Raw genomic sequence first — 14,833 nt, 5'->3', positions numbered from 1 at the left:
GAGAACCCTGAGGACGAAAACCAGGAATTTAACGCCAATTACCATTAATGATTGTAACAAACTAGTTAAGTTTCGCTGGCAAACATTATGTACATTGATCTGTTTAACCCAGCCATTTGGAATAGTTCATTAGGGTAAAGCCGAAAAAGATTCGCTTGGCAAAATGTTGATTGAAAAAGGAAGGAACAGAAAAATAATAATAATAATGCAATTATCACGATCAAGGGATAGGCTAAGTGATGAAGTTCTATTGAAAGGGAGTACTATTGCTCTTACGTATTTGTAGACTGTGTTACAGGAGCCTAAATAAAACAAAGAATACTTAATGAGTTACACTTCTTGCAAAATCTCTGGATTTTTGGATCAACAAGGAATCTGCTAGCACTAAAGCTGCCATAGATTCTACAATTGGGATAGCTCTTGGGGTCACTGCAGGATCATGTCTACCCTTGGCAGCTAAGACACCAGCTTTACCATCATAAGTAGCAGTCTCTTGTTCTTGAGCGATAGTAGCCACAGACTTGAACGCCACAGAGAAATAGACGTTTTCACCGTTGGTAATACCCCCTTGGACACCACCGGAGTTGTTAGTCTTTGTTCTTAGTTTTTGAGTCTCCTCATCGAACACAAATAAATCGTTATGTTGAGAACCTGGCTTGGAAACACCTGAAAAACCAGAACCAATTTCAAAACCTTTAGATGCAGGAATTGATAACATTGCATGTGCTAACAATGCTTCCACTTTATCGAAACAAGGTTCACCAATACCAGCAGGTAAATTTCTAATCACACAAGTAACAACACCACCGATAGAATCCTTTTGACCTCTATATTTTTCAATTTCTTTAACCATTTCAGCTGCGATAGCCGCATCAGGACATCTGATAAAACCTGCAGAATCCACTTTTTCTCTAGTGATGGTGTTGAGCAAGTGGTGGAAATGTGGATCAAAAGTATCACGGTTCATTTTAACAGATCCAATCTGTGAAACAAATCCAACGATCTCAACGTTGGAAACCTGTGATAAAAACTTCTCAGCAATAGCACCTGCTGCAACACGACCAATAGTTTCTCTTGCAGACGCACGACCACCACCTGATGATGCCTTGAGACCATATTTCTCCATGTACGTATAATCAGCATGAGATGGTCTTGGATAGTTATCCATGTCTGAGTAATCATGAGGCCTTTGATCTTCATTTCTAATTAACATCGCAATAGGTGTACCCAAAGTCTTATTAAATTCAATACCTGCTTGGATTTCAACCTTGTCCTTCTCATTTCTAGGTGTTGACAATTTTGATTGACCAGGTCTTCTTCTTGATAGCTGAGGTTGAATATCTTTGTCGGTAAGGGACATACCAGGAGGCACACCGTCAACTATACATCCCACGGACCTACAGTGAGATTCACCATAGGTGGTTACACGGAAAATATGACCAAATGTCGACATGCTGAGGCAGGGATCTACTACTCTTCTCTTGTGCTATTGTTCCAGATAAGTTACTGTTGGCTTATTCTTCCTCTTCTTTACAGCGGTGATGACTCGAATTTTTCATTTTCGAGCTGTAAATCGCACCCGTACACCATCACGTGAACTAGAAATAGCCGCCATCACACTATACGAGTCACATGATTACAGATCATATACCCAAAACGTGTCCAAATCACATAGTTTCCACCACAGATGTGTTTCTTACCACTCATAGTTTACTGTAGTGTACAATCCCGCCGAACCTCTTCCTTGTATGCACACTTTCCAACTCCTTTTTCTTCCATCCCTTCCAATTTTTCTCGATCTTCCTTTTCGCTCCGTTGGCCGCCGCGAATTCCAATTCACATTTAGGCATTTGAGAACAAACTGGGTTTGAGAAACGCTTGCGAAACAAATCCGAACACTTGGCTTTTTGGTGCAGAAAGATCTTCAAGAGGTGAAAACTTTGGCATATTATAAGTATAGTAGTACATATATAGAGTACAAGAATCACAAGAGCTGTCTCTCTATGGAGACAGTATCATAACCATTTCTATCTACTTGCCTAAATAACTGTCACCAGACAACTTTACTTGATCACAATACAACAACAATTAAAATTGTTTGCCCTTTCCCAAGTCTTTTTTCTTTTACGGGCGACCGTTAGATGTGTGATTGGCCGTCCCATGGGTGAACATGGAGGCACTAAACGTCTTGTGGTATAAACTAAGACAACTTTACTTCACTTCTCCTATAAACTAGATCTATAGCGTATTAATAAGTAGGATCCTAGAGAGACTCGTAAAGCCAATGTCGTTGGCAGCGCTGCTTAACAAAGAAGAAGGTGAACAGATACCAACACCTACGTCAACACCACCAGCACCCGTAGTATCACCGGTGACAGGTGATGAAAGTAGTAGAAATACTGCAATTGTAAATGGTAACGGAATTATGGATCCAGTACAAAAATACTTACAGGGATTGAATCGAGATTTTTCAGTCGTTAGCCAAAGAGATGCCCTTGAGCATGAGTATCAAGACTGGAAATTTATCAATTACCAGGAATTTGAGCTTGTGTCAGAGTGGAATAACCAATCCAAAGATTGGAAAGGGGCTGCTTTGGATTCCTTGTACAAAGATATGGCAACTACGAAAGCTGAATGGGATACATATGCCAAGTACAAGGAAAACAAGTTGAAACTACTTGGTGAAATGGACGATGTTGTAGAGGATGAGAAGCCAAAAAAGCCAAAAAGAGCTCCAAGGAAGAGAAAGATCCAGGAGGTGGATGAGGATGATCAAGTGGTAGAGAATGGCGGTGATACGGTTGAGCATTTGCAACAGCCGGTTGAAGAGAAATATGAAGTTAAACAAGAGGAGCCGGATGGATCGCAACAACCATCGCCGCTTGTCAATGGCAAAACACATGAGGAAGTGGAAGAAGATGGCGGTAATGAAGAAGATGGCGATCAAGATCAAGAGCAGGATCAAGATCAAGAGCCAGACTCGGTTGGTGACGATGTGGGCACAGATATGCCGGCGGCTGGAGGTGCAGAAGCAGATGAAGCAGAGGAAGAAACGCAAGAACCAGAGCAAGAGGAGGATTCTCATGATGTTCAATTTTCATTGGAGGACGATGAAAACGATAAAGATTTCTTGTTAGACGACGACAGACCAAGGCCGTCGTCGAGAAAGGATAAAACTGTTACGTTGGATAGCGATAGATCAAAAATCGTTAAAGAACTGGTTAAAATGTGCAACAAGAACAAGGTTGTCAAAGTCAAGAAGAGAAGATTTACCAATGCAATTGTTACCGATTACAATCCATTGGATTCGAAACTATCAGTCAAAGTTACATTAAAACAGTATCACGTGAGAAGGCTAAAAAGGCATATAAATGAAGCTAAAAGAGCTGCAGCAGTTGCAGAAGCCGCCAAGGCCAAAGAGGAAGCAGCTAAGAATAAGGCAAAGGAGCCAACTGGATCACCTAGTAGCAAAAAGAGAAAAATTACAGCTAAGGATGGATCACAAGACGTTACACCTGCCAATGAAATTGATTCTGCGACTGCATCACCAACAAAGAATGGATTACCAACTTATGGATTAAAGATGACTGTAAAGGAGGCAAGAGCAATTCAACGTCACTACGACAATACTTTCTTCACCATTTGGAAAGATATGGCTCGTAAGGATTGTGCAAAGATGGCAAGATTAGTTCAACAAATTCAATCGATTAGAACTGCTAATTTTAAAAAGACTTCCTCATTATGTGCCAGAGAAGCAAGAAAATGGCAATTTAGAAATTTCAAACAAGTCAAAGATTTCCAAACAAGAGCTAGAAGAGGTATCAGAGAAATGTCATCATTTTGGAAGAAGAACGAACGTGAAGAACGTGATTTGAAGAAGAAAGCTGAAAAGGAAGCATTAGAATCGGCCAGAAAGGAGGATGAAGCTAGGGAAAATAAGAGACAAGCAAAGAAATTAAATTTCCTTTTAACCCAAACAGAATTGTACTCACATTTCATCGGTCGTAAAATTAAAACCAATGAATTGGAAGGTGCAATGGCTGACCAGCAGCTACAACAGCAGCAACAGCAGCAACAGCAACAACAACTGCATCAACATTTCCAACATGGTCATGTTGACTTAGACGCTACTGAAGCCAATAAGACTGAGTTCCATAATATCGATTTCGATAATGAAGATGATGAACAACTAAGAATCAAAGCCGCTCAAAATGCATCCAACGCTTTAGCAGAAACTAGAGCAAAGACAAAGGAATTCGATGATTCTTCATCTAATGGTGAAGAATTAAATTTCCAAAACCCTACTTCATTGGGTGAAATTACCATCGAACAACCACAAATGTTAGCATGTACTTTAAAGGAATACCAGTTAAAGGGTTTAAACTGGCTGGCTAACTTGTATGATCAAGGTATCAATGGTATATTAGCAGACGAAATGGGGTTGGGTAAAACCGTTCAATCCATTTCTGTATTAGCACATTTGGCAGAAAAATATAATATTTGGGGGCCATTCTTAGTCGTCACACCTGCTTCCACTTTACACAATTGGGTTAATGAAATTTCCAAGTTTGTTCCTGAATTTAACATCCTACCTTATTGGGGGAATGGTAATGATCGTAAAGTTTTAAGAAGATTTTGGGATAGGAAAAATTTCAGATATACAAGAGATTCTCCCTTCCACGTTATGGTTACTTCTTATCAAATGGTCGTTTCAGATGTTACTTATTTACAGAAAATGAAATGGCAATACATGATCTTAGATGAGGCTCAAGCTATTAAGTCTTCACAATCTTCACGTTGGAGAAATCTTTTGAGTTTCCACTGTCGTAACAGATTGCTTTTGACAGGTACTCCAATTCAAAATAGCATGCAGGAATTGTGGGCATTGTTACATTTCATCATGCCTTCGTTGTTCGATTCTCACGATGAGTTTAATGAATGGTTTTCTAGAGATATTGAATCTCATGCCGAGGCCAATACAACCTTAAACCAACAACAGTTAAGACGTTTACACATGATCTTGAAACCTTTCATGTTAAGGCGTGTGAAGAAGAACGTTCAATCAGAATTGGGTGATAAGATCGAAGTGGATGTCATGTGTGATTTAACCCATAGACAAGCTAAACTTTACCAAATTCTAAAATCCCAAATATCAACTAATTACGATGCTATTGAAAATGCCGCTGGTTCGGATGATGCTTCATCGGATCAGAATTTAATCAACACCGTCATGCAATTCCGGAAAGTTTGTAATCATCCAGATCTTTTCGAAAGAGCAGATGTATCATCACCATTTGGATTTGTGGATTTCGGTAAAATAGCTTCAATGGCAAGAGAAGGCGGTATTAGTGAAGTCATGTATTCAACAAAGAATCCAATTACTTATCAAATGCCCCGCTTAATTTACGAAGATGTGGTTCTACCAAGTTTCCAAAACGATATTGCAGCACGTAAAAAGCTTTTGAACGTTACCATGAACGTCCTTGATCCAGTTAAAAACAGAGATCTTATCGAACATTTGAGATTACTCACGGGTTTAAAACCCAATGAATTCTCAGAAATTGCAAGTAAAGATATTGTTCAGAGGGCACTCGAATTTAATAAGGAAGATTCGAACAAACCTTTGATCCAAGAAATCTACGATGATGGTAACTGTGCTCCAAAGAACTTTAAGAGCGGTCTACATGTATATGATAAGCCTGAAAGGTTGCTTGCTCTATCAAGAACTACCACAGATGGTGTGTTGAGTTCATTAGTGGACATTCAAAATAAAATCTACGATGACCAATATTTCAATTGTATGCACCCTGGCTACCGCCCCGGAGCTGCTTCTACGCCAATATCTATTGACGTTCTTGGTTGCCGTCATCTCTATGAGAGAAGAGGACAGGAATTATTTAACCCTACCATTTCACAAGCACTGTCAGAAATTCCACCGGAGACTCAATATAACTTGAAGGTGGAAAAGAAGATTCCTGTAGACCACTTCCCGATTACCGGTAAATTTCCAGCCGCTTTCAACAAATACTTTTCATCTCCAATTTCTATGCCCTCTATGGATAGATTTATCACTGAATCTGCTAAATTGAGAAAATTAGATGAGTTACTTGTTGATTTGAAACGCAACGGCCATAGAGTATTGATTTATTTCCAAATGACGAAGATGATGGATTTAATGGAAGAATATCTGACTTACAGACAATACAAACACATTCGTCTCGATGGTTCTTCTAAATTAGAAGATCGTCGTGATTTGGTTCATGACTGGCAAACTGTTCCAGATCTATTCGTCTTCCTTTTGAGTACCAGAGCTGGTGGTCTTGGTATTAATCTAACGGCCGCGGACACTGTGATCTTTTACGATTCTGACTGGAATCCAACCATTGATTCTCAAGCAATGGATAGAGCTCATAGACTGGGTCAAACGAGACAAGTCACTGTCTACAGATTACTTGTTCGTGATACTATCGAGGAAAGAATGAGAGATAGAGCCAAACAGAAGGAACACGTTCAACAAGTTGTCATGGAAGGTAAGACTCAAGCTAAAAAGGTGAAGAGAATAGAGGGCGAAGATAATAAGGAAACAGTTACATTCAAATAGAAAATTGCATCATGAAGCTCATCACTTAATCATTAATTCGAAAAATAAAAAATAAAAAATAAGAAGCATTCCAACTTCAAAGAAGGTAAATACTGTAATATACTAATACTTAGGCACAGACTCACATTTTAGCATCGTTTAGTTTGTTTTATTCTATTTATTTTTATTCATCTATTCATTATTGATACACATATTCGTAATGATAACCCATTAGAAAACACAGGTTTTCAATAGATAGACGTACTTTTCATGATATTTTGTAATTTTATCACAAACATCTTTTGAAATATCCCCAGTGGATAAAGCTTCATTACATTCTTGTTTCATTTCATGAATTATTAATCCAAACGAATGACGCTCAAGAGTAGCAGTCAAATTGTATTTCGATTCTGTAGGCTTCGACTCAACATTTGTGGATTGGTTTTCTTTATCTACTCCTGTAACATTTGTTTCTGGTTCACCGAAGAGCATGTCAAAATCATCATCTTGAGATACTTCTGCTTTGGGAGCCACTTCAGTCGTTTTCATCTGCATTTCCTCTTTAACTATTGGTGATTCAGAATTACCATCCATCACTTGCAATAGACTGACTGCGTCTACTTGGGATCTAACATCGTACAGCACCAAAAAGTAAAAGAGATAATCCATCACATGCTCGGATTCCACAGCGGCAATTTTATTGCGAGTTCCCGCTACCCCATATGTGTCCAACTTATATTCAAGCGTTGCAAGAACATCTTGCAGAAAGACTCTAGGTGAAACAAGATTAATAACTTCCTTCAAATAGTCCAAATTGTAATAGGTGCTACTATGAAGATTCCAAAAAGAATTGATTTGGTTTGTCATTATTTTGTTAATAGGGTTTTCATTGAGAATTAAGAACCTTCCATAGCCAACTTGCTTTTGTGAATAAATGTTTTCGGTTGTTATCACTCGTGGATCAAGATTGTATGTTGGTGATACATTGAGCGCTGATAGTAATCTTTCTATCAAAAGCTCCAATTTTGGGTGACCACTTGATTCGGTTGAATAAATACCGTAATTAGATTGCGATTGTGAACGGAATTGACGAAGCACTCTTAGGAGCCTAACAGCATTCAAACGGAGAAGAGATGAATGAAATAATTTTGAATCTTCATTCAATGCTTGTGGATTAAAAATGGAATTCAATAAAGTAAGTAACTTCTCTAAAAGGCCTTCATCTAAGTTTTCGCTTTTCAAAGAGTACAGGTATTGTTCTAACCAATAAACAATCTTTACCAAACCAATCAACATGAAGGGTTGAAGAAAATATTCCAACCCACCCACTAAATTAGACACATCTTCAATGGCTCCGACCTCTAAGGTGAGTAATACCTGTTTAAAGATAAATGGAACTAGCACTGCTAGTTGTTTCAGGTCGACACTTTGAAGCAAGTCGTCAGAAATGGAACCATTTACAAACAAATCTCTTAACCAATTTTGTACCACTTGGTGTGATTTAGTCCTCATTTCTTGATCTAGAGAATTCTTTGGGTCCAAAAGGAATACATCTGGAATTTCCGGTAATTTAGAAATGTAAGAAATGACAAACGAATTTTCGGTATTCGATTCAGATGATTGTAATACAACGTCTACCAGTGAAAAATCATATGTCTGCCAAATGACGATCAAAAGTAGTATAGAACAGCTAAATGACAGAAAAAAGTTCATCGTATCATATTCAGATTCCACTAGCTCCTTACAGCGTGGTTCTACGAATTTATCCCATGATACATCTACAAATTTTATCAACATTTCACATATTTTTGTTGGTGATGAAAATGAGAGTATAGTGGTCAATGAATGGGAAAAATTGAAGGATAATACGCTGCAAATTTTGGCTATTCGATCGAATTCTAAATTTTCCAACGCATGTTGCAAAATATCAATGAGAATATTAGAAATTTCCCTCTGCTTCGTGGGCGGTATATTTTCAAAATTGTGGAATATTTGTTGTAATCCATCGGCATTATCATTGGAATCATTAATGAGTACTTCAGGTTCTAAAGAATCTAATGAATTCGTAAGGAAATGTTTAAAGTCTTTAACCAACTCTTGTACACCTTGTGAATTTGTTACAATAAGATCGTCAGTAGTCAGAAGGGTTCTAGTATCTATCATTTGATCCTCTCTCAAATAATCATTGAGTAAAGTAGGCGATTGTAAACCAAGGGACACTAAATTTTTAATGAATTCATGTCTTATATCCAAATTGTTAGAGGGGTAGTCATCAAATAAATCCTCATTACGTCCTTTCATATCATCTTTTTCAGAATAATAGGTTCTAATTGCTTTCACCACTTTATCATCGATACTTTCCAATGCTTGTGGTACTGTGTGGGAATTACCAGAACCATTTTCCAAGATTAAAAGAGGCAGATGTTTACAGATGAAAACCATCCATTGTCTTTCCAAAAGATTAAAATTGGAATTTAGCTGATGATACTGTTTGTTATTAACGAATTGGGCGAAACAAGTAAACGAGGTTTCTATCAAATCTTGTAAAATGGAATCAGTAGATTGAGGAGAATAAGTAACACCTTGGAATGCAGAAGTTGCTATGGAAGCGTAACGTGATAAGAAATCTGAATCGATGGGTCCCCAATTGATAATTTTATTATTGAGCCAAATGTTTTTGTAATAACGCACCAATTTAATATCTTGATATTTAGCTCCTGATACAGTGGCTCCACCGGATGCCTGTGCCTTGGCATTACTGATTGGACTTGGCTCAAACTGCGGTGATGTGATAGAAGGTGAACTGACAAACTCTTGAACGGCTGACTCTAGAGGAAAAACATTATTTTTTGCATTTTTGAATATCAATTTAGCGTCTGCTTGTTGTTGAACCTTCTTGTGTAACAATTTATTCACTTTCGATAATCGATTTAAGAGTGCATTCAAATTATCTCTCGACCTATCTGATGATAGAACAACATTGCCATTAATAAAATTCATCATCAATAATAGAAATTTACAGATGGCCACCACCAAATCATTACCAATAGTAGTTACATCCACATTCAAGATGCTGGGAATCACGTAAGTGGAAAGATCTTTGTTCAGTTGATCCATAACTAATTTATCGGATAATTTGGAAAAAAATGCACTTGATTGAGCAAAGAAATGGATTAGCATGTTACTATTAGTAATATAATACAACTGCGGTAGAAATGCATGTACCAGATCTGAATTGTAATTTACAAATACCATTTCCACCACATAATTGGCTAAAATTAATGATTTCTCGAAGGAAAGAAGTCTTATGCATTCGGATGCCAGCAAATTAGATACTTCTAGTACCTTGGATTCGTTAGGCGTATCTTCATTTTCCATTTTAGCAGAGAATTTCTCATTATAGAACTCTTTGTAGAAATTAAGGAAATCTCCAGAGGCAATCTGACGATCTGCACATCTCAATGCCAGCTTGTAGAAATTCTCATTCTCCATGGCCCCACAAAATTACTCTATAAATGCCAAACAGAGCTCAATTTGCTACTGGTGGTCTTGAAACTTGACTTATTATCATAATTTTAACGGTTCATCTCAATACCATTGTTATTACAAGCTTCCATAGTCCCCAGAGACCAGCTCGTACATAGTGATGACTATAAACCTATAGTATATAAAATATTATATTTTAAATATTTACTAGCATCCAGCTAATTATTCTTGGGCCGTTGATTCACTGTTGTTGCTAGTAGAGTCATGCAACTCAGGGTTTGTAGTGTTGTTCATCGCACTCTTCTGCCATTCCGGGATTGAATTCGAATTTGGATTTGAATTTGAATGGTTCAAAGATTCTTCTCTTGCCTTTTTCCACGCTGGTACAGATGCTTGTTCTTGGTCCTTATTATTATTATTATTATTTCCAAAATTCATTTTGCTTAGGATCTCTGTTGCGGAGGGAATTGCCTCTACACCCGGTACAGGATTTTTGTTCAACGGAGATTTGTGGTTAACAGCGTCATTAGTACTGCTGGTGGAATTCCCAGGATGCATCTCACGCGTCTTGATCAAATTCTTGAGAGATTCAAGTTCTGAACTAATGTTTTCCAACTGTTGATCACCTCTTTTAGCCATCACAAATGTGTCCAATTTACTCTGTAAATTAGCCATTTCCAATTTCATTATTTTGAATTCATCTTCGATCTTATCTCTTGTATATGAAGTCTGTTCCAAACAGGTTTGCAGATCTACTACAGTCTTGTCCAATTCCACTAATTTTTGTTCCTCTTGCTTTTTAAATTCTGATTGTTCATTTTCCAACGTTACTAGCAGCTTATCGACCCTTTCGAATTGATCTTGTATTTCTTTCTTGTCCTGTTCCAATTTAGATTGTGCTTCTGGTAGAATATTGGGGATTACATACCTCTTTGTTACTTCATAGACGCCGTAGAACAAACCTGCTGTGGCTGTTGCCATAATAAAGTAATCCTTCCAATCACGGCGTGGCAATGGTGGTGGAACCGCCTCATACATTAGAGAACCTCTATCTGGTTCTCTTGCGACAGTAGCAGTACTACTATTATTAACATTCTGCGAGAGCATTTCATGATCTTGTTGTGACTTTTTGAGGGCCAATTCTACTTCCTGTTGAGTCAGTCCTTTAGACTGCAGAAATTCAATCTTTTTAGTCAAAGGTGCATCCTTAACGCTGGGGTCGCTCAGAAAGGATACTGCTGAATCAAATAAAGGTTTCCTATCATCTTGAACCCCAGTACTCATGACGAATTCGAGATAAACCGGGCTGCCTTCCTTTATATATCGACCTTTCTATTTACAAAGTCGTTAAAACTTTGACTACTGATATCCGAAATCATCTTTCCCATTTTAGCTATTGATGAAAAACCAGATTATGAGTTATGGAGACATGCAGGAGTCAATCCGAAACTTAGATCGTGCTGGAAATTGGCATAGTATACTTCTACTAGATTCCTGCCATGAAGGTTTACAAGATGCATTTGTATTTGAAGAGTCAATGAGGTTTTTGAGCTTAGAACAGCAGGCTCGAATTCTAAGAAAAAAATCATATCCAGATAGATGCAAAGCGCTCTGCAATCGACTCCTACAAATTTCAGGTATTTCAATGGCTACTGGATTACCTCACACTCAATTAAAGTATAAAAATGGGACCTATGGGAAACCTCAACTCAAAGATATAGACGGGTTAGCGTTTAGCATGTCCAATGGAGAACGTTATGTGGCTCAGTATATTGTCAAAGGTAAGCACTGCGAAGTAGGCATAGACCTGGCATCCACGGCTGATTACTCTGGAGACCAAGACTTAAACAACTTCAAAGAAATATTCTCATCACAAGAATTCGAGAGCTTGATTCAGTGTAATCCTACCAAGAGAGCCCCCATGTTCGCCTATATTTGGTCTCTAAAAGAGTGCTATACCAAGTATACAGGTCTGGGGCTCAACAGTGAATTGTGCAATATAGATTTTGGGAAACTTAACTTATTTGATAGTGACAATACCCTAAGGAGGAGAATCGGCGGGAAGGAAATATGGTTTTATTCTCATTGGATAACGCCTAATGAAGTGGTAACAGTTTGTCATGAATCCAGTTATGACCTGGATCAAAATCCTCATTTACACCATTTGACATTACAAGATGTGCTAAAGCAACTCCGAAAAACTCGTTGATGGCGCTGAAACTTAATAGACCCATGAAACAGCACTCGTAGTTTACAAGAAAATTGTCAATTCTAACTATAAGCTTTTCTATCGTCCATTGTAAACAATTTTTCTCTTCATCTATCCTTATCAGATTTGGTGATGAAAAAGAGTTCGGTGCTTCGAAAGTAAAAAAGTCAGGTTTGATATGATATGACGAATAACTTTATCGAGTTGAGCAAGAATCCCTAAAGCAATTACCCACATAGAAGGATTTTATAAACAGTTATATGTCTGAGAAATCAGCTACTACATCTGCTCATTTGTTAGGTGGTTTTTTTGGAGGTCTTTCATCGGCTGTTACACTTCAGCCCTTAGACCTTTTAAAGACTAGAATTCAACAAAACAAGAATGCTACCCTTTTTACAGTGTTAAAACAGATTGACAACCCATTGAATCTCTGGAGAGGTACCATAACCTCAGCAGTGAGAACTTCCACCGGAAGTGCACTTTACCTTTCATGTTTGAATCTGATGAGAACTGCGTTGGCCAAAGACAGAGGATCGTCTGCTGCAGGCCCCAGCAGTAGCAATTTGCCTCAATTGACCACCTACGAGAACCTAATTGCTGGGGCACTGGCTAGAGGTATTGTCGGTTACCTTACGATGCCATTTACCGTTTTAAAAGTGAGATATGAATCGACATTGTACAACTATTCAAGCATAAGCGAAGCTACAAGAGATGTCTATAGAACTTATGGTATCAAGGGGTTTTTCCGTGGATTTGGCCCAACAAGTTTAAGAGATGTACCTTATTCTGGCCTATACGTTTTACTCTATGAGAAAGCAAAATTAATAGTGCCTCTAATACTACCGCGTGAAGTGATAGCTCACGAACATAATGGCAAATTTACATCAACAACTTCAGCGACAGTTAATGCATTAAGTGCAATTTTCTCAGCAAGTTTAGCTACTTCCATAACAGCACCATTCGACACCATAAAGACTAGGATGCAATTAGAACCCAAAAAATTCACTAGTTTTTTTACGACTTTAACCATAATCGTTAGGCAAGAAAGTCCTATAAAATTATTTAGTGGATTAAGCATGAGACTAACTAGAAAGGCATTGAGTGCTGGGATTGCATGGGGTATTTATGAGGAACTGATAAAAAGATTTATGTAACGACTACGACTTATGAACTAGCCTTGTAGCATGAGATTTTGAGTAATAGGCATCAGAAAAAAAAAAGAATCCATGTAAATATGATCGAGGAACAAAATAAAATAGAAGAAAGAAGACAAAAACAAAAATCAGAAGAGCGAACCTGACTTAATCATTTAATAATTACGGAGCAAATTGTTTGGGGATACAAAATATTCCGTCAAAGGTCCCATTCATTAATTGTAATACAGCTATCCCCAGGCAAGTGTGATATAAATCTGGATCATCTTCATCATTTTTACTAAATCCTCCAATTAAATTATTTTGTGTCTTTGTTAAGAGATAATCTTGAGCCAAACCAGCTCGACAAACATTATTAAATTCATTTTCATCTAAAATCTTGAGTGAATTCAAACACCAAAATGCATAGCAGGTATCTGCAAATTTATTTTCTCTACCTTGGAATCCGCCATTTTCTTCAGGATCGTAATAAGGATTTTTACCCTCTTGTAAAAGCACAGTACCGCTGTTAGAAACTTGACGATGTAGCAACCAATCTACGGTTCTTTCTTTAAATTCGGAATCTAATTTATCGAGACCATGCAATAGTTGAAATGCACACAATGCACACGATGTATAACCAGCATGAGTCTCCCCATAATCACCAAAACCTCCAAAATCACATTTTTTGGTCATCATGTAGTCAATTACTCTATCGACATCTATAAATTCTTCAAAGTCCTCTTTAGTCTCACACCCAAGCAGCCTCAATATAGCCGCGGCAATGTAACAAAACCTTAAATCAGTCGAATCCACAGGTGATGGCGTAGGTTTATTCATATCAAGGACAGATGCGAAGGATCCATCTGGGTACTGACATTTTCGAATAAAATTCCCTAAGCTTTCTCTATCCACAGTTTTTTGAAAGAACTCATCGCATTTCATTATCCTTAAGGTAAGAAGGGCGAATAAAGTATTGGGCAAACTTATACAGGATGTATTTGACACATTTGTAGCCAAGCTACCGACAAACCCTGAAAATACCTCTTCGTAGCCGGGAATTTGCAATTTGACGTAGTGTTGATATATATAAGGGATACTAGATGCATACTCTCGAGAACAATCTACACCTAACGCTGACAATCCCACAATGGAATAAAAGATAATGGCTATTCTATTCACATCGTGCGACTGCTGAGAAGACGGCAACATGAGCAAATGTCTTTTCAGAAACTTGACATGTTTAGTAGACTCAAGGCTAGTGGACATGTCCAGCAACTCACCAATATCTGATTATCTATTCCCTTGACATTGTGTTCTGGTTCTCTGTTGACTTTAAAGTTTAGCCAACTCTAAACATTGAACACGAGCATAACTATCTTCAACACTTTCATGTGATCACAGCTCCGGGCTCACGAATATTTA

At 37.8% G+C, this 14,833-nt stretch overlaps 7 protein-coding genes across 7 annotated transcripts; 3 read left to right on the top strand and 4 right to left on the bottom strand.

Annotated features, from left to right (window-relative positions):
• Positions 1-322: 322 nt before the first annotated feature.
• ARO2 (bifunctional chorismate synthase/riboflavin reductase [NAD(P)H] ARO2) lies at positions 323-1,453 on the bottom strand (the record flags this gene model as incomplete). The annotated part of the gene is made up of 1 exon (XM_002494441.1): positions 323-1,453. The coding sequence occupies one exon, from the start codon at positions 1,451-1,453 to the stop codon at positions 323-325; it is 1,131 nt and encodes a 376-aa protein (XP_002494486.1).
• An 831-nt stretch (positions 1,454-2,284) lies between these two features.
• Positions 2,285-6,601, top strand: INO80 (chromatin-remodeling ATPase INO80; the record flags this gene model as incomplete). The annotated part of the gene is made up of 1 exon (XM_002494440.1): positions 2,285-6,601. The coding sequence occupies one exon, from the start codon at positions 2,285-2,287 to the stop codon at positions 6,599-6,601; it is 4,317 nt and encodes a 1,438-aa protein (XP_002494485.1).
• Positions 6,602-6,811: 210 nt separating this feature from the next.
• Positions 6,812-10,072, bottom strand: NUT1 (Nut1p; the record flags this gene model as incomplete). The annotated part of the gene is made up of 1 exon (XM_002494439.1): positions 6,812-10,072. The coding sequence occupies one exon, from the start codon at positions 10,070-10,072 to the stop codon at positions 6,812-6,814; it is 3,261 nt and encodes a 1,086-aa protein (XP_002494484.1).
• A 216-nt stretch (positions 10,073-10,288) lies between these two features.
• On the bottom strand, positions 10,289-11,350 carry PEX14 (Pex14p; the record flags this gene model as incomplete). Its single annotated transcript, XM_002494438.1, has 1 exon — positions 10,289-11,350. One exon carries the CDS (start codon positions 11,348-11,350, stop codon positions 10,289-10,291), a length of 1,062 nt encoding a protein of 353 aa, XP_002494483.1.
• A 115-nt stretch (positions 11,351-11,465) lies between these two features.
• Positions 11,466-12,275, top strand: LYS5 (holo-[acyl-carrier-protein] synthase; the record flags this gene model as incomplete). Its single annotated transcript, XM_002494437.1, has 1 exon — positions 11,466-12,275. One exon carries the CDS (start codon positions 11,466-11,468, stop codon positions 12,273-12,275), a length of 810 nt encoding a protein of 269 aa, XP_002494482.1.
• A 260-nt stretch (positions 12,276-12,535) lies between these two features.
• On the top strand, positions 12,536-13,429 carry HEM25 (Hem25p; the record flags this gene model as incomplete). Its single annotated transcript, XM_002494436.1, has 1 exon — positions 12,536-13,429. One exon carries the CDS (start codon positions 12,536-12,538, stop codon positions 13,427-13,429), a length of 894 nt encoding a protein of 297 aa, XP_002494481.1.
• Positions 13,430-13,591: 162 nt separating this feature from the next.
• Positions 13,592-14,677, bottom strand: CDC43 (protein geranylgeranyltransferase type I subunit CDC43; the record flags this gene model as incomplete). Its single annotated transcript, XM_002494435.1, has 1 exon — positions 13,592-14,677. The coding sequence occupies one exon, from the start codon at positions 14,675-14,677 to the stop codon at positions 13,592-13,594; it is 1,086 nt and encodes a 361-aa protein (XP_002494480.1).
• Positions 14,678-14,833: the final 156 nt, after the last annotated feature.

Source organism: Zygosaccharomyces rouxii (genome assembly GCF_000026365.1).
Source record: "Zygosaccharomyces rouxii strain CBS732 chromosome A complete sequence".
In the NCBI taxonomy this organism is placed as follows: Eukaryota; Fungi; Ascomycota; class Saccharomycetes; order Saccharomycetales; family Saccharomycetaceae; genus Zygosaccharomyces; species Zygosaccharomyces rouxii.
Note: the sequence above shows the minus strand (reverse complement) of the source record. Positions and strands in the feature narration are given on the sequence as shown.